Source organism: Protomyctophum bolini (assembly GCF_963924005.1).
Source record: "Protomyctophum bolini genome assembly, chromosome: 13".
In the NCBI taxonomy this organism is placed as follows: Eukaryota; Metazoa; Chordata; class Actinopteri; order Myctophiformes; family Myctophidae; genus Protomyctophum; species Protomyctophum bolini.
In genome coordinates, this window is record NC_137874.1 from 21,987,982 (window position 1) to 22,011,411 (window position 23,430).

Below are 23,430 nucleotides of genomic sequence, written 5' to 3' on the forward strand. Positions count from 1 at the left end.
CTGTTTATAGGAGCGCCCCTCAAAAAAAGGACAAAAAAGTCCAGGTCAGAATCAGGTTTAACCCCATTTTATTATGACAAATGTACAAGATCAGATTCATAAGAAATAACAGTAAAGTTAACAAAAACATAAGGACCAGACAAAAACACAGAAGACCAATCTACAAGGTTCTATTCACACCAGACAAGCTGTCTTTTCTCCCAGATTCGTAATATGAGGTAATGGGCGACTAACATTTCAGTCATTGGCACCAACTCCCCTCCCATCCCACCCCTAACCTGCTGTTCTTCATTTCTATCACCGCTCCCTTGCTCAAATATCTATGCTTCCCCATGGAGGTCTCGCTACTGGTTATTTCATAACCACGATCTAAAAATTAACACTTTGAGAATATAGAAAAAAGTTATACTGAATGTGCACAATTCGGGTGGGCGGGTTCCTAGTTGAAGTCTGTAGTTCCATGATTGGATATGCTGTATTCTGGTATTCTGTCCCATGTCACTTAAACCCTAGTATACTTTGTTGGCTGGGGTCCCGCAGGGGTCTAATACTTGGTCATCTCCTTTCTGCCTTCTACACAAACCTCTTCACCTAAAATAAACAACAAGATCACAATGAGTCGCTTTGTGGCACATAGAACTGTTGAAAATAGCATCTTATAGCTCTTCCCAGCGAAAGTTTGCCTGTTCTCACCAAATGTTGGTAGATTATGAGATGGCCAGAATAGTGCGACACTAAGGTTCATGTGGTTAAAAATTGAAAATGTGTGTAGTGAACATTTGATGTCAGATAACACAATGTCAGATAACAATGATTTTGCCACAGCAAATATCAACTCATGATAAAGAGTGGTTTATCCTTTGTGAAGACCATGCCAAGGGCAATTTACAAACATACTTTACAAATACCGTAGGCTTCAGCACCCCCTCTCCAATTCTCTACAGTCAACCATTTTCCTGCACATCCCATGATGACTTCATATCACTCCCTGGCATGTTATTGTTACTTATGAGTTTCACTGCGCAATAATCTGTGGCATTTACCTGACAAATCTTTCCCTGGTGATTTAACAGTGAAACAATACCGATCCAAGTCAGTTCTCAGATTAGAATACAAAAACAGTTGTGCCTAGATTATGTCCCTACAAAAGAAAACTATTAGAAACTCATGCAATCCCAAGGAATTGCCAAATATATTTCCCCATGATAAAAAAAATGCCTCTAAATATATTACAGCAAAAACTACAAATATACACAGACTTTATAAGGGTTAAGAGATAAGAGGTTATAACAGAGGTCAGTAGAGTAATTGCACCGCTTTTTGTCCACATCGCTAACCCAGCTTGAATCTTGCTATATGGTTCCAAAAAAAGATTGTGGATGTATGCAGCAAGATGCGATGGGAATTGCATTTGGTGTATCCTCTATATGGGGGGGGGGGGGGGGGGGTGAAAGTGTGCAAATCTTTGTGTAGACATTTTTTAAAGCAAATATTTCTTACTCAAATCTTTGCTTCTGGGGGTCCCTGGAACAAAATATTTGGGGGTCCATGACCAAATGCATATACATTTTTGGGATCCTTGACATGAAAGAGTTTGAGAACCCACTGATATAGCAACAAAGTGTTTTCAGAATACGGTTAGGATGTCATTTTTTTTTAATGGGCCTCAGGTCTTATACTAGGGTTTTGCACTGGAAACAGCTGATTTACAAGTAGATTTGCGATTTATGGTGCACGACACCAGTGCACAACCAAGTGTAAATCACCCTGTAGAGATAAACAAGAACAAAAAAGGAGTTGTGCGGGTAATAGGGTATTCATGTTGTTTAGTGAATAAAATGGTTTGGAATAAAAAGGTTTTGAACCTACAACCAGCGGATAATGTACACAGAATTAAGCCACTTTAAAGTGAGCCACAGACAACAAAGAGGGTTGAATATAAAAAGAAATACATTACAAAAAAAGAAAATCAAACAAAATTATATTACACGTCTAATCTAAATCTCAAAATAGGGAGGGACATAAATTCAATGCAGAATAGCCACAAGTACTGTAATTTGAATTGTTTTGTCCAGCTAATCCCAATACAGGTTAGCATGTGCATCTAAACGTGGGGATCTCACCACTGATATTTATGGCAGTACACAAATTTAAAATTATTATTATATATGTATACAATAATATACAAAAGCTAAACTAACATGTCTAAAATAGGGGTGCATGCTCAAATAGAACAAAGTGAGAATAAGGATTGCTCTATTCTACTTGGATCACATATATACATTCAAACCTTCTATGGTTGGAGGAATTGAATATTTATATGCGAGACAGCACGACAATCGAACACTTGGGGTAGAAACCACTAAAAGGTCTATGATAAAAGTTAAAATCAGAAATGTGATCTTCCTCCCCCAACTGGCACCGGCACATGTACAATTGAATTGATGAGGCAAGAATCTCACCAACTACTTTAGTTTGTGCATTGGCCAAAGATTTTGAACCATTCGGAGTCGGATATGTATTTAAATACCTGCACTCAGAACAAAAAAACAATGTTAGGTTTATTATGCTTATAAAATACTGACAGAACTCAACAGGATTTAACCAAATCAGAAAATGAACAAATAGTGTCTTTGTAGCTATCATAGATTAGATATTCAAAACCTTGTAATGAAAGGACTGGGAACAATTGATCCACAGAACTTCAGGTCAATCACGGAATGCATTTAACTTTAACACCTGCCATGTTTGTCGTTTATGAAAACAAACCAAAAAGAAAACAGTGATTTTGTATTAAGATGAGACAAAATTATATCCTAGGAAGTTGTACATGTCGACACCAGTTTTTCAGCAAAGCAGACAAGACATCACAGCCTTGTGGCAGGATTTAGAAATAGGTTTGGGACAATTTGTTTGAGGAGCATAAAAAAAGAAATAATAATAATAATAATGGAACTAGGAACATGAATGTGACTGTCTCTAGCAGGAAAGGTATGAGTGGTTTGGCAGCCATTCTTAATGATACAGGGATTAGGTCACTGTTACAATCTACCGTTGAGATAATGCAGCGATAGTGAAAAACGCTCTCCAATCAGACTTCACAGTCAAAAGACATTTGATTTGTATAACCCCAGAGGAAGAGCAGGAGAGAATGGATTGGTAACCTTCACAGGGATCCAGGTCGTACTTTTGTTGAGGTGGGCCCGATGAGGGCCCGATGACAATTATAAAAGGACAGGGAGTGCTGGCGATGAACTTCGTCGGTAGGTGGCGGCAGGTAATAATAAAGATAAACAATACAAAAATACAATACCACAAAAAAAGAAACGTACACCATTTTTTTTTCCTTTACAACTGTTCATTGCTGCAGACAAACGCCACTAGGTCTGTGACCCCCAACAGGTCATCCTCATCATCGTCCTGTGGCGCCATCTCCTGGGGGACGAGGCCATTGGGTGCTGCTGTGGCAGCAGCCGGCGTGGTACTGACATTTTTGGGAGAAGAAGCGCCCGCCGCCCCTGGCCGGTTGACAAAGCCCTCCAGGCTCTTTATGGGGCTCTGTCCGTTGGTGGGGGGCAGCTCCCCCAGGTTATAGTCCAATGGGCCCGTACCTTTCCCCGGCGCGGAGGCACCTTCCTCCTCGGCTTTTTCGGCGGCGCCTTTCTTCCCTTTTTCCTCTTCCTCCTCCTCTTCGTCATCATCTGAATCGATGCGGTTCACGCGCTTGCGGACGGGTCGGTCCTCCTCGTCGGAATCGTCCGAGGAGGAGCTATCGCTCCCCTCCTCCTCCGAGGCTCTCCGCCGCTTCAGGGAGAGACGCATGCGCTTCTGCCGAGTCTCCTCCTCCTCAGACGAGTCCACTCTCCTCCTCTTGGTCCTTCGCTCCCTCGGCTCGTCAGAGGAGTCTCTGGATATACTCGCTGAGGAAGAAATGAGAAAGCTAAATTGCATGGGTGCAACAGTTAATCGAACTAATCGATTACATTGTTTAAGTCTATTATTATGAAATTAGAATTTCAAACTGAAATAAGCAGATCTATAAGCTCGCAATGTGAGCTTGTAGATTGCAAATTTTGTACGACACCGTTGTACATCAAAGTATAAAATAGTGTTTAAGTAGTTAATCAGACTAATATTGATTTATTTTTTGTCTATTAAAAACTATTTTTGTCAATGACACATGAAAAATCAGTAAAGGGGTCCTGAAAAACAGGCAAGCAGGAAGGCAGGAGATAATGCACATGCTATGCAAGAGTGGTGCTCTGCAGCTGTGTCCTTATTGATGTAACAATAAATTGAGAATGCTGTATAAGGCCTCATTCACACGTATCAAACAACAATCAAGCAAATGTTTGGTCGTTTTGTAGAGGCAGTCTGTAGAGAGAGGTGGCGAGTTGTAGGGACCAATGGTATTTCTTTATTGTACAGCACAATTATTGCGGGTTTATGTATTTAATTTGTGTTCAAATAAATTTGTTATTTTTGTTAGCACAGGAAATCTTAATTCTTTGGGCTTTTCTAAACATTATGATTTGTGTTTTGTGCATCATCGACGTGTTGGTTTCATTTAATACCAATTCGATTTTTCCATAGACGTACTCACACACAAGCAATGACCAATAATCAATGAAAGAGACGGTTCAGGTGATTAACCATTCCAATGAATTGGTCAATTTGTTGATACTCATCCCGAACCGTCCGTCTGTGAGTTAAAGGGTAGAGAAAGGACTGAACTGACCTTCACTGTCGGAGCTGCCCGGGCGTAGTCTCGGTTTGGACTTCTTCCGGTTGGTGCCAGCCCTGGATCCCTCAGACTCTGAGGTCTCGCAGTAGTTCACCTGCTTCTTCAGACTCCTGCGAGACCGCCGTCGACTCATGTCCAGGTCACTATCGCTGAACTCACTCGAGCCTTCTGTAACTATACATAGACATGGAACCAAGTCATGGGGTGATACAATAACGGAAGTGATTGTCATCCAACGAGTCACTGGAGGATATGGTCTGAGTGGGCAACAAAGTGGAGATTCAAAGTCCATTTGTTGCCTAAATACACCTCAAAATACACCTAGGCAAGGTTATACATCAGAGGCGACCGTCATCTAAGTGCTTCCTGACCTACTCTCTCCACTGGGTAAGGAAATCAACAGCACACTGAATAAACACTGGCAAATCTAACAACACTTAGAGGGGACAACCTTCACAACGTCCTACATCAAAGAGAAGCCGATTAGATCTAACCGTACTTATGGGTACCTAAATGTCTTCACCTTTATTGAGGGCTGTGGATTTTTGTCTTATGAACAGGGGCTCATAAAATCACAGCGAAGGATTAATATGGAAAACATTAAAGGAAAAATGAAGCGTTCGATTACCTAATTCATCTTCGTCATCTTCATCAGTCTCTTCCTCTTCGTCATCCGAGTAACCTCTAGGTCTGCGTCGTCGTCGAGAACTTTTCCGCCGTTTGGGTTGTCTCTTAGCGCGTGACGACCTGCGACCTCCACCACTGCCACTGTCATTAGAGCCAGACTCGCTCTCTGCATTTTCCGACGCCACAAATTCATCCTCCTCAGAGCTGCATGCAAACAATACCAATTAAAAGAAGGAAAGAATACAAATTAATGCTTTATCATGTTTTTGCTTTCAGAATGGCATGTTTCCTTCCTTAAAATAAAATAAAAAATAAAGTTTAGTTTGAATAACACACTATTTAGTTTTAGTGCTATTTTAGTCCACTGAAACCGTTTTAGTCTTAGGTCTAGTCTTACTTGACAAAATATAAAAATCTAGTCTAATCTTTTAGTCTTAGTCAACTAAATCAACACTGCAGATTATGGAGCTATTTGACACTTATTTGGCTGGTCCTACAGTTACCTTGCATAATCATCATAATAGTTTCCATGATGAGAAATGTTCATACATTTTCAAACGGTTCCCAAAAATGACAAATGCACATATATATTATTATATTTATCTGCTTTACTGTATGCATGTTATTGTATACGAGTGATACATGTACATGTGAAAACCTGTGAGATGACGTTGAAGTCAATAGGAACATTTCCAGTTCATGTGAGAGAGGTAATGGGTCTGATTATCAGGGTGATCGAGTGATTGATGCCAGCCCAACGTTACAAATAGAGGGTGTGGTGCAGAGGCCGGGGGAGGGGGGAATAAACAAACCTGTGTACTAGTGAACAGGTGAAGAAAGAGGAGATCTCCCAGGCACCAGCGTTACTTTAGTGACAAAGACAAAGTTTATACTTAAGTAAGCAGCAGCCAAGAAGCGAGAACTATCGAGCCCAGCGAGAGAGGAACGTGTCAATGATGCTGCCGCATGAATTCGCTGGATACATTCATGAGTTGCCGGTCAGTGTGGGGAATCTGACAGAGTAAAGCTGCTGCTGGTGAGACAATTCCAAGCTTCTTGTTCTTGTGGATTACAAATATAAAGGGGTACCCGAGCGTTCATTACTTTTGTTCCGTGTCGTTTGGACAGAGGAAACTTTACTTTTGCGGGAGCGCGTTAAGAAGAGGACAGTCGCAGGACTGTTACTGTTTAAAGAGTGTGCCACGCGTGTGAAATAGTTTAGCTTATTGTTGACGTTTGAAGTTGTACGGTAATCTGAGAGGATATAGCGGCCGTTGGGACTTGGTTGGGTTTGGTAGGGGCTTGGTGGAATAACTGTTGATTTGTTTGTTTATTTATTTTGGTTGTAGGGAGATGTAGGGGCCAGGGCAGTATAATCTCAAGTGTATTTTTCTCTACCAATTTTTTTGTCAATTATTGTGTGGCATAATCACAACATCGATCCTGTTGTTTCCTTTAGTTAATACTTATCCTTTCAAAATAAAAGGCTGATTGTTACAAATGGAAATAGCAGATCTATAAAATAATGTGTTGGTCATAGGCTTTATATATATATTTAAATTATTTGTCATAACTGCACTGTGCAATCTTTCGTTCACAAAGCCAAAACGGAAATGCATTTTCATTCATTTGTTTTAATGTTCAATGCGAAATGCACAATTAAAATCTTTAATTGTCATTTTTGTATGACAATTAACAGTCTTACCTCTCAGTGAGGCGGAACTCGTCCTCACTTTCCTCGTCCTCCACGGTGCTGTCACTGTCAAGGTCGTTGAGTCTCCGGCGCTTTTTCCTGCGCGGGCCAGCGGCGGGCCGTGGCGGTCCACCATTTTCCTTCCCCTCCTCCGCATTCAGGATGACGTTTATGTCCTTTCCCCTGTTGTGGCCCGTGATGTTGGCCATGTCTTTCCCCCGACCAGCTCCTGTAAGAGTGATGGCACTTTGTTAGCGACAATGTGCTTTGACATTTGATCAAATGTTAACCCTGTATACGTAGTTTGACCAGGGTCAGTCCAATTTAATGGAGCTTCACTGACTGGCATGAGAATGTTGCCATGTTGCCAAACCAAGTGTCAAATAGAAACAACCAAAAACAAAGCAGTGTATGTAAAATTAAAGCTAATACAGTAATCTTTTGACAGAGTGGGCAGGTGGTTAGAAAGAGCAGCTCGCTGGCTAGCCATATCCAATACAGCTGCAAAAAAGGATAAATTGCTTTCCTTAAATATTAGAACAATGATCAAAGCTGTCCAGCTAGCATTAAACACTGTTATCACCAAAATGAAAAAATGAAACATGAGTAAACATGGCCACCTTGTGACACTTGTGTGTATGTTCATATACAAACCACTGGCCTTTACTTGTCTGTGCCGACAACACCCCCACCTACCCGGTGGATTTATTTTAATAGAGGTCAGTATTAAAGGAAATATGGTATATACCTCCACCTTCTGCTTCTTTGATGTCTTCTTCAATAGCCTCCTCTATGGCCTCATCAAATTCATCAAACCTGGGGGGAGGGGTGTAATGATGTTTTCAACACTGATTCCAGCGTACAATAAAATACAAAGGTGAAATTCCATTTCGATTTTAAAGGCAGGATTATAGACGTAGAAAGGTAGACGCCTCCTATCAGCTCTGGGGCGTATGCTCTTAAGTGAGGGCAAGCTTCCGCATTGATGCCAAGAAAAGTAATGAAAGGGAGGGACGTTGAGTCACGTGACTGGACAGTGTGGACACCAGGGAAGCGCCATATAACGGTGCTCCAATGAATTGCAGCAGCGAATGAGGCGTCTACCTTTCTGTGTCTATGGGCAGATGTGCATTACATTAACCATTTCACGCACCCATTCATACACCGATGGCGGAGGAAACCATGCAAGGCACCAACCTGCTCATCGGGAGCAATTAGTATTAGTATGGGAGTCTTGCTCAAGGACACTTCGACACTAACTCTGGGGGAGCCCGGGTTCGAACTGGGAATCTTGCGGTTCCCATCCGGACACTGAGCCACCGCCGCCCCGGCATGTACCTGTAGCTGATGTTCTTTTTCACCCTGGTAGATCTTCGGCCCCAGCTTTTTCTCTTCTTTTCTTTCTTCTCCTTTACTATTACTTCCTCTTTTTCCTCCACCTCCACCTGGTGGTTAAGACATGGGAGAGTAAATCAGCAGCTGAGCCCATGATGTTGATAATGTGTTGCTGCCATTACTTCTAGAACCTTGGCATACTTACAGAAGGTGTAATGATGTTTTCAACACTGATTCCAACGTAGACTAGACGCTCTTTCCTGGAGGAGGGAAGAATTGGCTATGAAACTTGAACCACTTCTTGATCCCCATTCTAATCTATACTTGATCCCCATTCTAATCTATATGAAGGTGTTGCGGCGCGAAGGCAGCTGATCTGCAAGCTCGGTATGCGTTGTGAGCTTGTAGATCCAAATTTTACAACAAAACAAATACTATTTTTGACCATGGTGTAGTTCGTTCATAGCAATAATGTTAGCTTTTTCCTTCTGGTGATTACAATTAAGCTTAGAAAATCACAGATGTGATGACAATGTCAGAGTGGGAGGAGCTTCTTGCGCACAGTTAAATCCACTGAGGATTTTACTGTTTAACAAGGCTGAACAGCGGCAGTGATTAGGCCACATTGATAGAACGATTTATTTAACAGTTTGCAAAAGGTACACTGGTACACCTAGTAGTCATTTGAGAATGACTACTAGGTGTGCTGTCATGCTCATCTGAGCATGGCTGGAGAGCCCATTTCAACCAATCAGATTTCCAGTCGGAACTACCCGTTGTACAAAGTTCCTTTTATAAACGGCTCACCTTCTGTCTGCACGTTCCTTCTTTTTCAGCACAGTGTCGAGGTTCAGGAGCTGCTCTTCTAGTTTGTCACAGAGCTGCTTCTATAAGGGAAAGAGGTCCCATGGGGAAGAAGCATTAACAAGACGCTACATTGCATACTCGTGGATTTCAGACCTTTTCGGACACATGATCTCAGCCGTATCCCATTGCTGGTGTGATAACTCAGTGCCAGACAGTGAAAATCAACACTGCTTTTATAGGCTGTTGATAATTTATTATTATTAATAAAGGATTGCTTGTATTATTCTAAAAGCAGATCAAAAATAGGTGGTTGCCAAATGGCCACCATTGTTCAGATTCTAAAGAACTAGAGCGGTGCCCAACGCTTCTAGTTGCCTACTTGTAATGATGCAAGTTTGAAATGCATGTCCCACCCAGTTAATACGTCTGTGTCCCTTTAATGCCCATATATGGAGTAATTTATCAGACATGCCCAAATATGCAGTATATGCAGATGTCAGAACAACACTGTGATGTCAGAACAGGCCAGCTCCATATATGGAGATGTCCAGAGCCCGAGCCGGAGGCTTTTGTGCTGGTTCTGGACATCCGGTGATCCGACAGACTTGACACCGGCTGCACTCCCTGTGGGGGTGTGGAACGTGTGTGTTGAATTTGAAGTCGGTGGGGCGAACGGTTCTCGGGTTATGTGGATTACAGACGTACGTAGTACGTACACACAGGTGCATTTAACGGTGCATTTATAGATAGACGTTACGTACGTGTTGACAAAGTGGACAGAACCATTCCCCATCAGGGATGACCATGAGAGGAGGTCTCAAGCAGGCTGTGTGGTAACCACTGTCGCATGAGTCACAGAGGAGTATCTGTGAAGGAAACAAGAGAGTTGGTGGCATGACATCAGTAATTATTTTATTGCACCTAGCTTAAGAAGAGGAGAATGTGGACTGAGTGGAGAGACCCACCAGCTCGGGGTGATTGGGGAGTCCACAATGCTTGCAGGGGTCATCGTTTGGAGGTAGGTCATCGTCGGAAGACGTTGAAGAGGCGTCGCTGCGCCGCTCTCTGTTCTGGTTTCTTCTCGTCCTGCTCCTCTTGACCTTGAAGCTTTCGTCGCTGTCGTCCTCTTCCTCTTCCTCTGTCTCCCAGTCTTCGCTGGTATAGTCGTCGCTCTCGTCGCCATCGTCGTCCTCAGAGCCTTTCTTTTTGCGTCGTGCCCTGGTCCACCGTACCTTCCGCCGCTTTTTCCCCTGAAGAAAAAGGGATCGTTTCAACCGATATTTGTGGGGTACTGATGATGACACTTGGCTTACATGCTTACACAAGTTATTTCCTACTGAACAATAAGCCTATTGAGATTGCTTATATTATTATAATAATATAATACTATTATAATAATATATATATATTATAATAATATGCCCACATATTTATAAGTAAGTAAAATGTATTTCATAATAATAACCTGAAGCAAAGGTATTTGGTGTAGAGGGACAAAAGGAACAGACCAAGTACATATAGAGCCCTGGGGAAACGCACTCAACTAAGTACATGGGATTTAAGTGGTTAATAAGTTGGAAAGTACCTTACCCTAGATTTAGACTGAGACTCCGGGTCGACATTCCTCTCTCTCTGTTTCTTCTGCACAACTTTCACGGCATCATCCTTATCCTCTTCTTCGTCGTCTTTGTCACCTGTGTCCTCGTCATGCTTCTCAGTTGGTGGCGTCGCCTGTAGTTTCTCCAGCCTCCGGTCCTGGATCTCCACCGCCTTTATACTTGGCCTAGAGATCCTTGCAGACCGTCTAAGAGATCTCCCCACATTTGTGTCCGACTCGGAGTCCCCTTGTCTCTCGTCCCTCAGCAGTTCAGCTCTCATCCGGCTTGTAGAGACCTTGCTTTTAGGACAGACACCGTCCTTCCGAACTTTGGATGAAGAAGCATCTTCTTCACTCTCATCTTCTCCCTCCTTATCTTTAAGATCATCAAAGGGTTCTTTGCTTGCTTTTGTACAGAATTCTGGTTTCTCCATTTCATTTGATGTCTTGCTATCGTTATTTTCTTGGGTTTCCTTTTCATCATCCATATTGGTACGATCCTTTGTCTTGGAATCCCCTTCACTTTCTTTGTCTTTACATGGATGCTTTTTGCTATTATTTTTGGGGCATTCTTTGTCTGAGCCTTTGACATTTTCATGTTTGTCTTCTCTATCTTCCTTGGATAAAGCAGATGATGTCTCTGGCCCCTTGTTGACGGGATGCTTTTCAGATACTTCATCTTCTTTTCTGCCATCCGATTTGTTAACCGTGCTTTTAGAAATGTGTTTTGTTTCTAAAGAACAAGATGTTTTGCATTTCTCTTCAGCTGGTTCCTTGACCTTGTTAACTGTAGTCATTTTTGCTTTGACCTTGTCGGGCTCAGACTGATCCTCTTTACTTACTTCCACAGACACCTTAGCAATCGCCTTGTCTTGGGAGAGGACAGTAATGGGTACTTTCTCAGAGGTCGTATCAGTTGCCACAGTTTTCTCCTCCTTGGGTTCAGTATGTTTATGTGCATCCATTTTTCGGGTCTGTTTGGGTGCATCCATTTTTTCTGCCTGTGTTGGAGCATCCGTTTTTTCTGCCTGTTTTGGTGCATCCGTTTTTCCTGCCCGTTTGGGTGCAGCTGTTTTTTCTGCCTGTTTGGGTGTGTCTGCTTTTTCCGCCTGTTTGGGTGCATCCAATTTTTCTGCCTGTTTGGGTGTGTCTGCTTTGTCTGCCTGTTTGGGTGTGTCTGCTTTGTCTGCCTGTTTGGGTGTGTCTGCTTTGTCTGCCTGTTTGGGTGTGTCTGCTTTGTCTGCCTGTTTGGGTGTGTCTGCTTTGTCTGCCTGTTTGGGTGTGTCTGCTTTGTCTGTCTGTTTAGGTGTGTCTGCTTTGTCTGTCTGTTTGGGTGTGTCTTCTTTTTCTGCCTGTTTGGGTGCGTCTGCTTTTTCTGCCTGTTTGGGTGCGTCTGCCTTTTCTGCCTGTTTGGGTCCAACTGTTTTGTCTGCCTTTTTGGGTGGAACTGTTTTTTCTGCCTGTTTGGGTGTGTCTGCTTTGTCTGCCTGTTTGGGTGCAACTGTTTTTTCAGCCTGTTTGGGTCCAACTGTTTTTTCTGCCTGTTTAGGTGTGTCTGCTTTGTCTGCCTGTTTGGGTGCAACTGTTCTTTCTGCCTGTTTAGGTGTGTCTGCTTTGTCTGCCTGTTTGGGTGCAACTTTTTTTTCTGCCTGTTTAGGTGTGTCTGCTTTGTCTGCCTGTTTGGGTGCAACTGTTTTTTCTGCCTGTTTAGGTGTGTCTGCTTTGTCTGCCTGTTTGGGTGCAACTGTTTTTTCTGCCTGTTTAGGTGTGTCTGCTTTGTCCGCCTGTTTAGGTCCAACTGTTTTTTCTGCCTGTTTGGGTGCAACAGTTTTTTCTGCCTGTTTGGGTACAACTGTTTTTTCTGCCTGTTTGGGTGCAACAGTTTTTTCTGCCTGTTTGGGTGTGTCTACTTTGTCTGCCTGTTTGGGTGCAACTGTTTTTTCGGCCTGTTTAGGTGTGTCTGCTTTGTCTGCCTGTTTGGGTGCAACAGTTTTTTCTGCCTGTTTGGGTGTGTCTGCTTTGTTTGCCAGTTTGGGTGCAACTGTTTTTTCTGCCTGTTTGGGTGTGTCTGCTTTGTCTGCCTGTTTGGGTGCAACAGTTTTTTCTGCCTGTTTGGGTGCAACTGCTTTGTCTGCCTGTTTGGGTGCTACAGTTTTTTCTGTCTGTTTGGGTGCAACTGTTTTTTCTGCCTGTTTGGGTGCAGCTGTTTTCTCAGCCTGTTTACAGGCATGTGTTTTTTCTGCCTGTTTGGGTGCAGCCGTTTTCTCTGCCTGTTTACAGGCATGTGTTTTTTCTGCCTGTTTGGGTGCATCTGCTTTTTCTGCTTTTTTAATAACGGAGGACCCCTCCATGTGTTGAGTGTTCTCTAGTCTTTCTGAATGCTTATCTTCCTTTTGAATAACTGATGATTCTTTCGCGTCTATAGGGCTGCCCAGGCTACCTGTATCATTATTGCGTTTTATTACTTGTGTCTTTTTAATGACAGAAGGGTGTCCTACCATCTCCTTAGGATCATTGGACATATGCGTGTTGTCCCTGTCGGAGGGCAGTGTCTCTCTCTTTTTAATTACTCCTGACATCACTGTAAGTGCAGAACTACCTGGCTTCTTTGGACCCGTCTCCCGTTTTGACATTTCTTTAGGATCAGCGACATTTTCTGCAATCTCAGTTATGTTTGGTTTTCCTGGCTTATTCTTCTCCGATATGGCCATATCTTCAGCGGCAGCTTTATCTGCTGATTTTTCATAACTCTTCCATTTTGCTAGTTTTGGTGAAACTGATGAATCCATTTCTCGATTAGAAACTAGGTTGTCTGAGGGTGGCCCATCTGATTTGTTCTTCTTTTCATCCTCTTTATGATTGGATGCCAAAATTGCATTCGTAGCATCCTTGGACGGTGTTGGTGGCTCTGCTGCTACAACGTGTGAGAGAGACTCTTTCCCACCTGAAACCACTGTGTTTTCCCTTTCTACCATTTTTTCAACAACTTTTTTCTCCGTTTCATGTGATGATGTTGACTCCATACACTTCTGTATTGTCTGAGTTTTAATCCCTTCATTGCCCGTGGCAGGAACCTCCTTTTGATGTGATTCAGCAGCTTTACTTGCATCCAAAATTATTTTAACTGGTTGCCGTTTGCCATCAGCAGAGTTCCTATGTTTTTCTGTATCTGTATTTGACTCACACAAATGTGTGAGAGGTACACCTTTCTCAGCTGCATGCTGGTCAGCTCCATTGATATAATCAGCCACATTATGCTCATTCTTTTTCTCTTCCTTCCTCTGTTCAATCTTAGGTGGTTCCCTGACTTGAGAGACGGATGGATTTTGAACAATAATGCGACTCCCGCCACTTGTGTCAAAGCCCTCACTAAGCTTCATCCCTCTTTTTTTCAAGGGTATTTTGGCCTGCTGGTCATTCAGAGCCCGTTGAAGTTCCTCTGCAGCATTTTTCTTGGCATCCTCAGCTTGATCTGTTTTCAGTAATGTACAGGACTTTTCCAAGCTTGGCGGGGCTTCAATTTTTGCGGTACATGCTGTACTTTTGGACAACTCCATAGGCTCCTCTTTAATGGTCTGGACATTCAAAACGCCATTGTTATCCACAGGAGACTTTTCTGATTGGAGGCCGGGATCCAATTCCTCTTTTTCATCTTTGATGCCATTCACTGGTGACTTGGCCTCAATCAAATCGGATCTTAATTCCTCTTTCGGGGGCAGGTTTTCATTGCACTCCATTTTTGGCGAGACTGGGCAAGCAGTATCTTTGGAAGATTTACCTTCTTCATCCGTCTCGGTCTTTTTTACTACAATTGACAAAAATAAGGATCAGTTAAGCATTTAATGTGTAATAGAAATTGCCATGAAATGTCCAATTTGGTGGGTAAATAAAATAATTATCAATTATATTGAAATAACAACAAACAACATAGAAATCGATAATTACACAGTACATTTGTCATTATTACCATCTTCCTCATTCTTTATATTTTCAGCATCTTCAGGCTTGGGGCTGGATCCCTCTTCTTTCTCCTCCTTTGCAAACATTGCAGGGTCAATTTGAGTCTTCAGCAGTGCCAAAATCTCGGCCAAGTCATTTCGGTCTCTGCATGGAGAAAAGGACAGATAGTGATTACTCTTTCCATGATGCCAGCCTATTTGGCTGAGTTGAGGGCTGAAAACAAAGGATGACAGGCATTTGCCATCAGGCCTCCATGACTCTGGAACGACCTGCCTGAAGAGCTATGGCTTAATAAATAATTTATTTCACTTTTGATCAAAAAGTCTTTGCATGATTACAAAATGTAAATTTTTACTTCTTCCTACACTTTATATTATGCAAGTTTGTTTTTTAATTCAGTTTCTGATTTTGATTTATTTCCTCACTTTTATAAGCCTATTTTTTGCTTTATAAGTGCTTTATTAATGTTTATTATTATAATAATTATGGCCTCTAGTGCTTATATGTTGAAAAATGTTCATACATTTTCAAATATATAAAAATAAATCTGAAATAGCAGATTTACAAGCTGATAAGATTGAAAGTACGTTGACAAGAAATAGGGAGAGAGATGGGGGGGGGGGGTGACACAATGCAAAAGTTGTCGGGATCGGGAGTCGAACACGCGACACGCTGTCCGCTAGGCGGACCCGGGAGAACCACTATTTTTTAGATGTTTTTGAAAGTGTAAAATTATTAAATGTGCCAGTAATTCCTTTTGTATATTTCAGTTATTTGTCATATCTGCACTGTGCAATTTTTTATCACAAAGCCTTGACAGGCTGAAGATTATGTGCATCATCTTCCAGTCAGATTAAATGCACACGCAAAACAATCCCAAATGTTGCTGGCCTACCTGACAATACACTTCCAAGATAACCCAGACAAGTCATCCTGTTCCTCCACATAGACCCGCACATTGTTGTCTTGGTCCAGTTGAAACCAGTACATCTGGCCATCTTTGTCCCGGCCAATGGGCTGCTGTCGCATCTTATCTGGATCCTCCTCATTGATCACCGTCTTGAATTTAACATTGTCATCGAATTGACACTCACATAGATACTGTACAAAGACAAACGGAAGAAAATATAAGGCCATTAACACAACAATACCGATACAGTGAATAAAGGACACACTGCAGCACTTTTGTGGCTGGGACATGGAGAACCTTCTCCTGTGTTTTTTTGTTTCAGCCATATTTACCTTTGTAAATGCAAACAGCCAATAGTGTGATTAGCAATCCATAATTTTGGCTGCCAGTATTTGATGGATTTAAAGCAAGTTTGGCTTCACTATAGGTAATATGTCCAATGTCAATTCGGTCAAACATTGTGGAATGAATGTACTTTAATCTAGAAGCATGGCCCTTAGTTTACACTGATTGCTATCAAACATAATAACAAATAATAGTTTTCTCAAAAGATTGACTGTCAGAAAAGAGTGTGACTTACTTTAAGGATTCCTATCTTGCACTCCATCGACATGTCCTTGTATCCTTTCTGTTCCATCTCCCATGCCCAAGTAGTGTTGAATTCTGAGCATATCTGTTTAGAATATTTGGTATTAGCAATCAATTCTTGTAAATGGTAAATGGTGCATTTATATAGTGACTTTATCCAAGGCACTTTACATAGATTGTGCATTACATTCACACACACATTCATACACTGATGGCGGCAGAAACCATGCAAGGCACCAACCAGCACATCAGGAGCATTAGGGGTTCAGTGTCTTGCTCAAGGACACTTCGACACTAACTCTGGGGGAGCCCGGGTTCAAACTGGCAACCTTGCGGTTACCATCTAGCCACTCTACCCCTGAGCCACTGAGCCTTGTTAGTACTTGTCTTACCAATGTGTAATTACTATGCAAAAACAACTTACCTTTACAATATATTTCTCCCATCTATCTGCGGAGACTGACTTTCCAATCTTTCTCAGCAACTTCACATGAAGGTCCACCAAGAGCTTTGGGACTGAGGAAGATGTACAAACAATCAGTAAACACATACACCATAATATGCTTTACAGATATATAGACCGATTCAGAAACGGGTCTCATGGTCACAGTGAACGTATTTCCTGTAGGCAGAGACGACATATCTGCAGTGTAAACTCGCAGGTCTTCTACTACATTGAATGGTAGAGTGACTGATGTTAGTCTGCTCAACCCTTACTCTTTTACCTGCTTTTTACTAACACTAACTTTAAAAAGATGCCCATAACATCGGGATAAACTTGTGTAGTTTATGGCTGTTCCAGTAGTGGCAACATTCAACTTGGGAGAAAAACGGAATGTCAAAAAATACACCGCGGTGGCTGAGACCAGAGCCATAGAGTAATGGTTGAGACAAAGCAGTGAAAGGTCCTGAAAGATACATAACGTCAGTCTTACCCAATACCCAATCTTTCTGTTGTATGAACACAAGGCTGCTGTACTTTATACCTCATTTAAAGTATCAAAATGGCAGTAATAGCAGATTTACAACACATAACGTGTTATAAGCTTGTAGGTCAGCTATTCCACTATTTAAAAATTCTTTGGAATGTATACATGTATGTATACCCCACAAAAAGACCACCCCCAAAACTCGGCGCACGTAGCGTGCGCCCACACATGTGCCCTTTTCTGGGGTTTGAGCCCCTGACCCCTCAGTGCTCAGTCTGCACGGCCCTGCTGATACTCTCCTTCTAATACGTGAGGGGGCCATGTTTTTTCATTTACTCTTTTCATTTATTTTTAAATATTGTTTTTGGAAAATAATGAGGGGACGGAGCCGTTGACAAAAGTGGAGACAAAAATATCTGAAACAATACGGCCCCCTCACGTATTAGAAGGACAATATGATTCATCAGAAAAAATGGGTGTTAACTATTCGATGAAACTATCATGGTTAAAATAGAGTTTGAAGTTACAATGGGTTTATATAGGAAGGGGGCGGGGCATCTAAAATGAATATCAAATATCTAAATACTGAATCGAATAACTTTAAAACTGTTCACATAAGACTGAGATGATAAAACAACCAAAATATTTTTTGAAAGTGAAATATCCATTTAATATGTTCCAATGTTCATGTTGAATGCCAAAAACACAATTAAATCGCTAATTACAATTAATCCTCAACTTAAATTTGTATATCGTGACAGCCATAGCTATACTATTAGCAGATAAGTTAATACAATAATGAAATACATGTATAACGGGTGTAAATATTCATTTGGTTCACTGGTTTCAAAGCTAAAGGTACATTTCATTTGCAAGCCACTTTGCTGTTATTTTGTCTTTATGTGCACATTTCAGAAAGCCTTCATTTTATTTGGGTGAGAAGATGTGAATATACTGTATGAAACGTTGAAAATATAGTCAACTGAGAATCCAATAATCAACCCAATTTATCCAAACATATTTTGAGGAAAAAGTATTCAATCAAAATTGATAATAAATATTTAAAAGAAAACATAATGCTGTCACCGGGCGCCCACTGGCCTAGTGGTCCAGGCGCATGCCACATATAGGCTCTAGCCTGACAGGGTGTCGCGTGTTCGAGTACCGTTCATGACGACCTTTGCTGCATGTCTCTCCCCCCTTCTCTCTCTCCCTCTTTCCTGTCTGTCTTTACTCTAGCTATCAATAAAGGCACAAAAGCCAAAAACAAATCTTTAATAAATAATAATAATAATGCTGTCACCCAAACGTATCCCGCGAGGCCAGTGTACAAACGACATATACCACATACAGACTAGAGTGGACACAGGGTCTGATTTAATTTGTTCTATTTGAAGAAAGATATTAAATGAACACATGAGGATCTACTGTGTAATAGATCAGTGGTACCCAACATGGGGTACCAAATGGCCCTCACACAGGTCTGTAACTAAAGTGTAGAAATAGATTTTTTTTTTTTTTTTTTTACACATGCTCAGTATTGATTTAACACTGTCTGAGTCTATATTAAAACTGGGCTCATGTAATAAAAACAATAATATTATTAATAATAAAGAGTTGAGAATCACTGGACTAGTATGGATCAGTGCAAACTGTAAGCTGGAGTCTCTTTGCCCCTCCATCCCCTTTCTACAAGATGGCCACCTTTTATTACCGAGATAAATACAATAAAAAAGCACACTGGATGGATCCAAATAAAAATCACAACAATGGCAACAAAACGATCGCTGGAAGGGGCACCGTGCACGTGAACGCCTTCATTCCGCCCTTTAATTTGAACGCGCACCGCCGCGCGAGCGACGAATGCGTAATTACACAACAACACACACGTTCAGGAAGTCTGTGCGTGCGTGCGCGTGGAAACACCACTGGAGTGCACTGCGCATGCTCGTCGCGCGAGCGGACCACCACTGTATGTAGAAATGTAACTGTAACTGTAAATAAAAGTACACAATGTGGCACTTAAAACTCACACAGAAAAACCTCTTTCGTCGTACACGCAATGTTGAATTAACAACCACTCAACAATAGTGATAGCAATGGTGTAGTTTAATGGTGTAGTTTAATGCACACACGTTTAGTCTATACATGTGTGTGTTCTTCCAACTAGTCCAGCAGAGCAGATAAAGGCTGCTGAGAAGAAGGGGGGAAATTTTGTAAGCTCAATTAAAAAAAAAGCTCCCGAACTGCGAACAAACCAAACAGACCATTCTTGCCCAAATCACAACAACACACAAAACAACAAAATGACGCACATGCACGAGCGCCACTTCGAATTATGACCTCGTAACGTCTACAAACCCCATAAATATAAACAACAACGGAAAGCACACACAATAACACAGTAGTAAGCTACTAGGCTAGCGTGCTAACGACAGCTCCTGCTAAGAGCCGGATTTACACTTCAGCCGCGCGCCTGTCTCGCGCAGGCGGGGGATAGCCGATCTACAAGCTCAAAGCGCGTCGCTCCCGCGACGCGCTGTGAGCTTGTAGATCGGCTATTTTCGACTAAGTACGGCGAAGTACACCCCCCCCCCTTCTTAACGTGAACCAGAACGGTGTAGCTCTCCCTCTCTCTCTTCCCCGGGGTTTAACACTAGCCTCACCTGAGGCTGTGTCCCGGAGGTAGCGCTCCAGCTGCGGGAACGTGAGCTCCGGCAGGTCCAGCAGGGCTCCATAGCGCTCCAGGAAGGAGCAGACGACGGCGTAGCTCGGACACAAACCAGGGGGAATAGCAGCCGTTGCCGCCGCCGGAGGAGGAGCAGCAGCAGCAGCCATCTTTTCCACCAGCTCAGCCAGCCAGCAGCAGAGACTCAGAGCAGAGCGCACGGAGTCAGAGCGCAGGAGGACCGACTCATCATCAACATACAGCAGTAAAGCGAACTGTATGCTGCTGCTGCTGTGTGCAGATAGAACTACAATCCCACAATGCGCCGCGATGGCTCCCTCCCCGTTTCCTTCCCAGAGGGCTTTGCGGTTGAAAAAAGGAGATGAAAAAGTCAATCGACGCACGCACGAATGTTACTGTAAACAAAAACGAGCACGCGCGCGACGGATGGTGATGATGACGATGATCATCATCATCAGTGAGCTTAATTATTAATAGATCATAGTGTAGATCCCCGAGTCTACAATAGCTCTGTTTAACACAATTCCATTACATTCAGAGGGCTTTATTGCATGAGGAATTGATTGATTGATTGAAATATTTATTAACAGTTTGCAGAATTACAGTACATTTCAAGCACAAACTCAATACAAACCATCATACTTTCTTACTTTGACACATACATACATACTTAGGTGGATGTGCGCACGCCACGCACACATGCTTAATACATTAAAGATATTATGATTCCATTTAAACAACACAACACACTGCCGTTTTATTTCAACTAATTTTATTTCACATTTATTTGTACACAATAAATACTGTTTAATATCCACTGGTATATATAACTGTGATACTCAATAACCTCTGTAGAACGTACACGATGGAAACGTGGGCAGTTTGTAACTGAATTTCAGTTTCAGATAGAGGGCCCAATATAATGCAAAATGGAATCAGGACCAGTAGTAAACTAAAAATCAACTTCTCTAATGGGAAAAGAGAATTGAGTCTGACAACTATATATTTTTTCAAGGAACAGGGTAAACATAAACTTCAAAAATAAGTTTGATGACATTCAGATCTCAAGGAGATCAATGAGAACACAGCAACATGGCTGACAGACATCTCTTTTCCTATGATCAAATTAAACAACATTTCAATAGGCTTTATCCTAATTCTAAAATTTACGTCCTATTATTTGCACATCCATCCGCTCCAAGCTCTGTAAACTATTGATATTTCAAAAAGAGAAAAAAATATAAGAAACAAATATGATTAAAGATCATACCTCACTCTCAACCAAAGACACTACAACAGCTATTTAAGGCTAAATAAAACAAGAGCAGTTAAAAGAGAAAAGTATTCATACCAATATAGTTGGTCAACAAAATGTCAAACAAGAAAATTTTACAAACATTGAATTGAACAAGCATCCACAAAAGAGACCAACCAACAATACTGAAAAGGAATAAAAAGACCTTACAAAGTGCTTCAGTATTTCAGTCAGTATACATTTCCACTGGGTAGCTATAGCAGCTCAAGGTGTTTTCTTCCTTGAAGATAAAGGCATGTCTGACCTCGCCACACCATAATATGCTGCTTGTAAATCCTCTGCCACAAACGGCAACCCTTTCCTTTATTCCTGACTGAATTTCCTCATCGATGGCCAAAGTTGGCTAGGTTAGGCCTAGATTACTATTGATAATGAAGTCGCTAAATACTTATTTTACAACACAATAGCAAACACAGAGTATGTAGTTTCATACTGTAGGTACTATATGTTTATCCCCAAGATGTTTAGAAATTCAACATAAATGAATGGGAAATTATTTTCTATTTTACCTTCCCACATTAGGAGATTCTCCCTACTGAAATAACAAACCTCTTTCTAAAATTGCCACTTTTCCCTTGTTAATGTAACTTTTAGACTAGTTGCTTGTATTTTACTCAAAAAAGGAGAGGACCAGCCTCTTCTACACTGAATTTGTATATGGAGACAACCAGACATTTGGTTTGGCCTGAAGATACATATGCACCTCCATTCCCAGCTTAACTTTGTTGCATAGTAATCCAATTGTAATAATTTCCCAACCAAGGCGGGACTCTCACAACTCAGAGCCCAACTTTCAAGAATAGTGATAACAAATACAGGTATGTAGGCACAGAATCCGAGACGCTACAGGCGGTTGTATAGCAAAGAGAAGGAGCAAACAATGAAAACTATAAACGGAGAAAGAGGACATGACGGAGAAAGACGAATTCGAGACAGAAAGGCACATGAGTTTATTCCACCACAGCGCTAGCTGGTACAATGTCTTGTGGGGAAATGGAAAAGGGAGAAGGCAACATGTAAGGGCCTCTCCCCGCCTTGCTGCTGTGGAGTGGGGATGGTCCCATCGCAGGGGGTTGGGGGTTTCCTCACGTTTTACTGGGAGCCTGGATCCACCAGGTCCCGTCAGGTTTGGACTGAAGGTTGCTGCCACCACCGGGGTGACACTCTTACACCAGTGTGATCTCCACCTCCTCTCTCCTTTTCACCTGTCCACGGGGATGCTGCTTGGGTGGTGGCGGGGCAGCACGAACCTAGCAACACAAGTGGAAAAGGCCATACCTTAAAACGTAATGTTCAGTGATCATCTAGCAGAGACATGAGTGACATGAAAAGGCTAATGGTGGTGCTATGGTTTTATTTTAAAAATATGAACATATTATGCCAATATATGGCAAGTATATGCAGAATATATGCCATATTCAGGTCCATATATGTGGACTTGTGGATATAGGAAATATATGTCTCTATATAGCTTATGTGACATATGCAGGCGGCTAATTTCAAATAATATGTCAGATATATGTTGCACATATGAAAATATATATGTTCATAGTTAGTTAGTTTCATTTATTGTCCACGTGTGGACATTTAACAGCAACAACAACAGTAACAACACTTACACAATTATTTTCGTGGCAAAATGCAGGACAACAGTGGCAAATACATTAAAAAAACAAATCTAGCGTCATGGTATCATTTAGTGCCTTAATGGCATTAGGAATTAAGGAATTCTTAAAGATGTTACGGTTAGCTTTTGGTACTTTGTAGTAGTTCAAACTCCCTGCAGAGTGGATGAGAGGGGTCATTTCCTATCGTGACAGCTTTTTTTCCCCGAAGTACTTCCTTCCCAATGATTTTTGAGGCTAGGTTCACTATTTTCTGCAGCTTGCAACAAAGCGATTTTGTGACCTTTTGTGACCAAAGCGACCTTTTACATTAAGATTGCCATACCACATTGTCATGTTAAAAGTCGAGATTCTTATAGATTGTTTCCATGATATGCTTGCTCACTCTAAAGGAGTTGAGCTTGCGTAGTAGGTGGAGGTGTTGGTTACAAGTTTTACAAATCTGGTCAGTATTTTCACTGAAATTGAGTTTGCTGTCAATATATGTGCCTAAGTATTTAAAATTGTCTACTACCTCCACTATTTGTCCACAAATTGTAATGGACTGCACAGGGTCCTTTTCATGAATAACGTTCTTTTGTTTTTGTCACATTGATCCCTGAGCTTTTATA

The 23,430-nt window shown here is 41.7% G+C and overlaps 2 protein-coding genes across 2 annotated transcripts in view; both read right to left on the reverse strand.

Moving 5' to 3' along the window:
* Positions 1 to 45: 45 nt before the first annotated feature.
* On the reverse strand, positions 46 to 20,204 carry rsf1b.1 (remodeling and spacing factor 1b, tandem duplicate 1). Its single transcript, XM_080779563.1, has 16 exons — positions 19,857 to 20,204; positions 16,686 to 16,777; positions 16,254 to 16,346; positions 15,659 to 15,864; positions 14,756 to 14,907; positions 10,797 to 14,608; positions 10,172 to 10,456; positions 9,968 to 10,072; positions 9,207 to 9,286; positions 8,605 to 8,659; positions 8,403 to 8,509; positions 7,813 to 7,880; positions 7,077 to 7,293; positions 5,373 to 5,575; positions 4,739 to 4,918; positions 46 to 3,920 (listed from the first exon to the last, which is right to left on the reverse strand). The coding sequence occupies exons 1-16, from the start codon at positions 20,026 to 20,028 to the stop codon at positions 3,349 to 3,351; spliced, it is 6,399 nt and encodes a 2,132-aa protein (XP_080635689.1). The 5' UTR covers positions 20,029 to 20,204; the 3' UTR covers positions 46 to 3,348.
* Positions 20,205 to 20,618: 414 nt separating this feature from the next.
* Positions 20,619 to 23,430, reverse strand: part of LOC308327296 (F-BAR and double SH3 domains protein 2-like) — a 58,102-nt gene continuing 55,290 nt past the window's right edge. Inside the window, exon 20 of the mRNA XM_080780609.1 lies at positions 20,619 to 22,444. Coding sequence (XP_080636735.1) covers positions 22,361 to 22,444 — 84 coding nt within the window. The 3' untranslated portion in view covers positions 20,619 to 22,360. The remainder of the gene's footprint in view (positions 22,445 to 23,430) is intronic.

Excerpts from the sequence above, each read along its gene's own strand:
- rsf1b.1 (XM_080779563.1), bottom strand. The coding sequence starts at position 20,028 with ATGGCTGCTGCTGCTGCTCCTCCTCCGGCGGCGGCAACGGCTGCTATT. Across the intron at positions 8,510-8,604 it reads AAAACATCATTACACCTTCT|GTGGAGGTGGAGGAAAAAGA; the intron begins GTAAGTATGCCA and ends CTTAACCACCAG. Across the intron at positions 4,919-5,372 it reads AGATGACGAAGATGAATTAG|TTACAGAAGGCTCGAGTGAG; the intron begins GTAATCGAACGC and ends GTCTATGTATAG.